The sequence below is a fragment of the Pyrus communis genome, chromosome 16 (genome assembly GCF_963583255.1).
Source record: "Pyrus communis chromosome 16, drPyrComm1.1, whole genome shotgun sequence".
NCBI classification, from domain to species: domain Eukaryota; kingdom Viridiplantae; phylum Streptophyta; class Magnoliopsida; order Rosales; family Rosaceae; genus Pyrus; species Pyrus communis.
The window spans coordinates 2,654,372-2,660,163 of NC_084818.1; the positions used below are offsets into that span (position 1 = coordinate 2,654,372).

General features: G+C 38.2%; 1 protein-coding gene across 1 annotated transcript; it reads left to right on the forward strand.

Annotated features, from left to right (window-relative positions):
• Positions 1-1,172: 1,172 nt before the first annotated feature.
• LOC137720749 (BAG family molecular chaperone regulator 1-like) lies at positions 1,173-3,342 on the forward strand. The gene is made up of 4 exons (XM_068459864.1): positions 1,173-1,949; positions 2,106-2,362; positions 2,451-2,597; positions 2,680-3,342. Exons 1-4 carry the CDS (start codon positions 1,712-1,714, stop codon positions 3,052-3,054), a joined length of 1,017 nt encoding a protein of 338 aa, XP_068315965.1. The 5' UTR covers positions 1,173-1,711; the 3' UTR covers positions 3,055-3,342.
• Positions 3,343-5,792: the final 2,450 nt, after the last annotated feature.

Sequence of the window (5,792 nt, forward strand, 5' to 3'; positions counted from 1 at the left end):
CATGCATATAGTATTAATAAAAATCTATATATAGTTTTGTATAATCAATAAGAAAACAAGTAATCTGCGCGATAAAGCGATAATAATCATTGAAACCAGATAATAAACGAGTACAATGATTGGAAGGACCTCCAAAAGAGGTCACAATATCTCCTACAGCAACAAGTCACTAACAAATTAACAATAGTAAGAGGAAACTTAGGGCAAGTACAAATAGGCTGCTTCATTAGCTGGCGGCGAGTGTTAGAAACAGAAACCTCAGTGATCCTTCAAAGCAAAGCTTTGGAGTCCTCCACAACTAGTCTGGCGGAAAGATTCACAAATTGGTCCTGCAACGCTGCTGTGATTTGAAGTTAATGCTCTCGAAAATAAAGTTATGAAATCAAAATTAACCCAAAATTTACTTGATAACAAAAACTTCAATGATCCTTTAGAGCAAAGCTTTTGAGTCCTCCATGACCAGTCTGACGGTGGAAAAATTCACAAATTGGTCATGCAACGCTGCTGTGATCTGAAATAAAGTAAATAATAGCTAAAGCAGCTACTTAGTACGGTCAAGTGATATTTTTCTTCATTTGTAAGTGAGAGGTTTTAAGTTCAATTATCATCAAGAATGAGTTTGAACTACTTTATTACTTAATTCATTATTAGATTAAATCAATTTATTTTTTTAATATAAATAACATCGTTTATTAAAAAATAATAGCTAGAACAACGAATCTTGAAAAGCATATTTTTACAATTGCACAGCCAAAAATATAGTAAAAGCTGAGACACGTTCGCGACGACTTACCACCTAGCCACGGTTTAACCCCGAAGTTTAGCGCCGACCCTCCGTTAATCTCCCACGTGTTGGACTTAAAACCCTCCCTAATTAGCCAGACAAATGATAAAGTACCCTGAATCGGGCACGTGTCAAAAGAGCAAACAAAGTACGGCTAATATTTTTAAGCCTGCAAGTACAGGACCCCTACCCAGTTCGCTGTATGACCCCAAAAATTTTCGTTTCCGCGTTTTTTAAAGCGAACCTTGGCGGCTTTTTTCATTTTATTTTTCTGTATTTTATTTTCTTACAATGATTTTCATAAAATAATTAAGTATATAATTATTTATGCATAATTATAGCTATAATTTAATCATTAATTCATATATATAAATGGGGTTCCAACAGCTCAGTTAGCTAGCTGGCTGGCCACTTGTTTCTTATACTCTTTTTATTTTATTTTTATTTTTCTTCCTCTCCCTCTTCCTCCGCGAGTTCTCAAGAACCAGAAGAGAAACAAAACTATCAGATTCTGATTTTGCATTGATTTTTCCGGCAGCCAATTTGGGATAATCTCGGGTTTCAGCTTACTGGGTTAGTTTTGTTTTCTCCTCTGTTTGACTTAGGCTGCATTTTTTGGCTGAAGATCTGAGTCCTTGTGGGTGTTGTGTTTCCTGGGTCGGACCCGGTTCGGTGAATCTTTCCATGTTTTTCTTCAACCTCAAGGCTTGAACTTTAGAAGTGTATGAGTTGTTGCGTTTATTTCTTTCTCAAGACGCCTTTAAAGCTGTGGCTTTTCAGCGGTTGGTGTGATGCTGCTGGGGTCAGAGCGTGAGAAGTCTGAAACCAGGGTTTTCATCTGCAAGCCTTTCTCTCAATTGGGTTGTTTCTAATTTTTGAAGCAGATAAAAATCTGAGAGATCTCTCGTGGAAAACTAGAGAGTAAAAATGATGAGGATGAAGACGAAGACTACAGGGGTGTCATTGGCCGAGTTGAATGGAAGTTCGGGCGGCGGAGGAGCTGAGTCGGGGCAGGGAGAGTGGGAGCTCAGACCGGGAGGAATGCTGGTTCAGAAGCGAAATCCGGACTCTGATCGGAACTCGGCGCCTCCACCGACAATTAGAGTTCGGGTCAAATATGGGTCCATTTACCATGAAATGAGCATCAGTGCTCAGTCTTCTTTTGGTAAATTTTATTCTCAATTTTGTAACTTTATTGTGTTCGAAAATGGTATTTTTAGCATTGTGCAAATTACATTTTTGAATTGGAATTGAGAAATTTATGTTTTAATGCTTGTTAATAACTTGTGGTGTGTAAAATTGTGTAACTTTTGTTGTGCAGGGGATTTGAAGAAAATGCTGGTTGGACCGACAGGTTTGCACCATGAAGATCAGAAATTGATATTCAAAGACAAGGAGAGGGACTCGAAGGCGTTTCTTGACATGTCCGGGGTGAAGGACCGGTCGAAAATGGTGTTAGTTGAGGACCCTATTAGCCAAGAAAAGCGATATCTTGAGATGCGACGCAATGCAAAGATGGAGAAGGCTTCGAAATCGATTTCTGAAATCAGCTTGGAAGTAGACAGGCTTGCTGGCCTGGTATTGTCAAAGAAGCGTATGCAAAGATTTGTACATGATATATATAATTTGTGTTTTGGAAATTGAAATTTGGTTTTCGGAATTGCAGGTGTCGGCTCTTGAATCAATAATCACGAAAGGTAAAAAAGTTGCAGAGCAAGATGTGCTTGTTTTAATTGAGCAGTTGATGAACCAGTTGCTTAAATTAGATGGAATCATGGGCGACGGAGATGTGAAACTGCAGAGGAAGATGCAGGTACATTTGATTACTATGGTCCTGAATTTTGCTTGACATCTTCAAGTACAGCTTTAAGATGTGATCATAATTTGTTTTGAAGGTAAAACGCGTGCAGAAGTATGTCGAAACTCTAGATGTATTGAAAGCTAAGAACTCCTCGCCTAGCAGCAATGGAAGTCAGATTCCAAAGCGGGTTCAGCAGAGGCATTCAGATGGTCATTCCAATGGGAATGGACATAGACTAGCACCAATTCAAGAGCATCAACCGAGGAATTCGGTTGACTATCCACCTACACATAATCAGCAAGTGCAACAGCAAGAACAACCATCAAGGCATTCGGCATCAGGGCCGGTAGTTGTGACCACACAGTGGGAGACATTCGATTCTGCCCCGGCATTGATCCCAACCTCTTCAACATCCAAAGCCGCCAATCAATCTCCGTACCCTAAGTTTAATTGGGAATCGTTCGAGTAAGCCGCCATATACAATGTATTGTTTGTGTGTGTGGATGTGTTTTGATATTGTCGTCTCCGATGGGTTTGCTATATCTTCTACATTCTTTTCTGTACTTAGAAAATATTTTCAACCCCTTTCAATCTGCCATTTAGGTCATCAGAAATAAATGGGGCTTATTACGATAGGGATTTATTATCAATATGTTGTTTCTCGAATTCTGTTGTCCTTGAATTCGTTTTCCATTTTCTGTGGTTCTGGTTTTTCTTATACTCTATAAAGTTGGCTATCTGTATATTTGTTACTAGAGGAATTTAGTGTCCAAACTTTCAGATCTACATCTCTCTCTCTCTCTCTCTCTCTCTCTTAAATCCAATGATTTAAATTTGTCTCTCAAAACTTCACTCTCCCTCCCCATCCCCCCAATGGCAGAGAAACTAACCTACACTTCTGATGCCTCCGCGACAATATCTCAAACCTATCATGCACTGTGATGTGATTGGTTTGAGGGTTGAAAGGAAGTTATTTTCCCTGACAGGGTAAAGCAGCTCAATCATAAATTTGAGGGGGTTTCATTTTCTATATGAAAATGTGGTAGTTGATGATGAATCATACCTTGCTTCCTGCAGGGGCTACAAACTGACAAAGAGAAAGGTTAAGGTATTGATGAAGGCTATATATCTATATATAATGAGAACTAACCAACCAACCCATCCAATGAAAATTAAGTCTCAATAAAATCGGGAGAGTTGCCATTTAGTGTTACGGTTTAGTGGTATTTCTCTTCACTTATAAACGAAAGGTCTTAAGTTCGATTTTTGCCAAAGGCGAATCTTAACCACATTATGTCTAGCCTATTGTGAGGCTAAATCCACTCCCTTCCCTTAGTGTAAATACTATCGTTTGTTCAAAAAATAAAATAAAAAATCGAGAGAGATGTCATGATTTCAGTAAATAACTATAATAATTAAGAGAAGATGTCCCCTTTGTTATGATTATTTAACACACTTCACCTTTTCCAATCTCAGAATTCATGTTTTTTTACCCCCAAATTCAATTAAACTTGGTGGCTACGGCACCCACTACATATAGCCTGGGCAAAGTCAATGATAAATAAATCAATTTCGATTTCAATTTAGTCTCCTTTGTAATGCAATTAAGTTATCACAACAAGGGAAAAAATAAAAATAAAAACCTACGGAGGTCTTCTAATAGTGAAGTGCGAATCTCCTTGCATTATATTTTTGATTAGATTATAATATCGCTCGATATGAAAAAAATACATACATGTCAACCTGTGCTTTCAAACCAAGCTAATGCAGCAGCTCCACTTTGCACCGGAACCTCTCCTGCAACTAAAATGGACACCAAGAATTTGTGAATGTTGGGAGTTCGAAAAATAAATTCAATATATCGTATCAATCACTTTGCAGTGGATTCTCTTTGTTTTGCTTTTGGGGTCACCCCCTGTTGATTCACTTTAGTTGCAAGTCGTACAAAAGGAAAAAAGGATTGGCGGTTTTTCATCCAATTAAAATAACATAAACGTTGCAAGAGAACTCCGAGATACAATTGTCCAAGTAGAACAATAATCAACTCTACACTATAAACAAAATGCGGGTTAAACCAATTGGTTAACTTGACTAGGGCAGTGTGCATGCCTCCTTCACCCGAGTCCAAAGGATCACTTTTTAACCACAACGAGAAGAATCACTTCGCCAAGTTGATAAAAGGGCACATGCTTCATTCAGTTCGTATAAATTCTAGTAGTAACTTGTATAAAAATTATCCAAATGAAGGAACAAAAGAACATGCATGTATTCGACGCTCAGGTTTTACCAGAGTAGTTGACATCAAGCCAAGAACAATTCTGTTCTCTCTAAGATGGGAAGTAAGCTTTATCACTTTACCTGAATTTTGAAGGCACCGATGGAGTAGTGAAAAAAAGGCATTGAGATTTCTCAGTTGATTTGGTTGGCCTCGTATGCAACGGAGGGGGAGGGAGAGAGCGTTTCGGATCGTATGGGAGGGAGGAGGTTGAATGAATGTAAAACGTGTAAGGCATAGGCATGGGGTTCTCCATCATTTTCTGCGGAGGATAGAGTAACTGACATATTACAGAATTCAAATTCTCCCAAAAATTGAGTTCCCATAAGTGCTTGGACTCGGGCTGTGTGTGTTTGGGCTCAGTCAGGTAATGATGTTTCGTGTCAATCTGCCAACTAGAGACAGAAGTCAGAAAAGAAGTCTGTATCAGTTAGGCCCAGTTTTATTAAGCATATAGTTCAGTTGATCTGCAAAAGTGTCTTGGACACTTGGGCCTTAATTGGAAAATTCCGACACTGCCTCGTAGACTCACAGTCCAACAGAGCTCGTTTGAGATTGTTTTCATAAGAAGTACTATGTTTATAAACATGTTTACTAGGAATATGCTGACATGTGTAATTGCTTGGATAAAATCATTTTTGGTAGATAAAAGCGCTTCTATCTAAGTTTGACAACAAAACTTAAAAATATTTCTGCCTTATTCGAATCGTTTTCTGGAAAAGCGTCTATCAGATGCTTTTTAAGTAACATTTCCAAATTCTAGCATGTCTATTTTATAAACACTTAGCAAAACTTTACCCAAACAGGTCCAAGTGCTTCTTGAAAAAAAAAAACTAGTTAAAAGTGATTTTTTGAGTTATTTTGGCCTACGTATCATCATAAGAGTTTTTCATTTACCAGAAGCACTTTCAACTCCTTCAAAAGCAATTCCC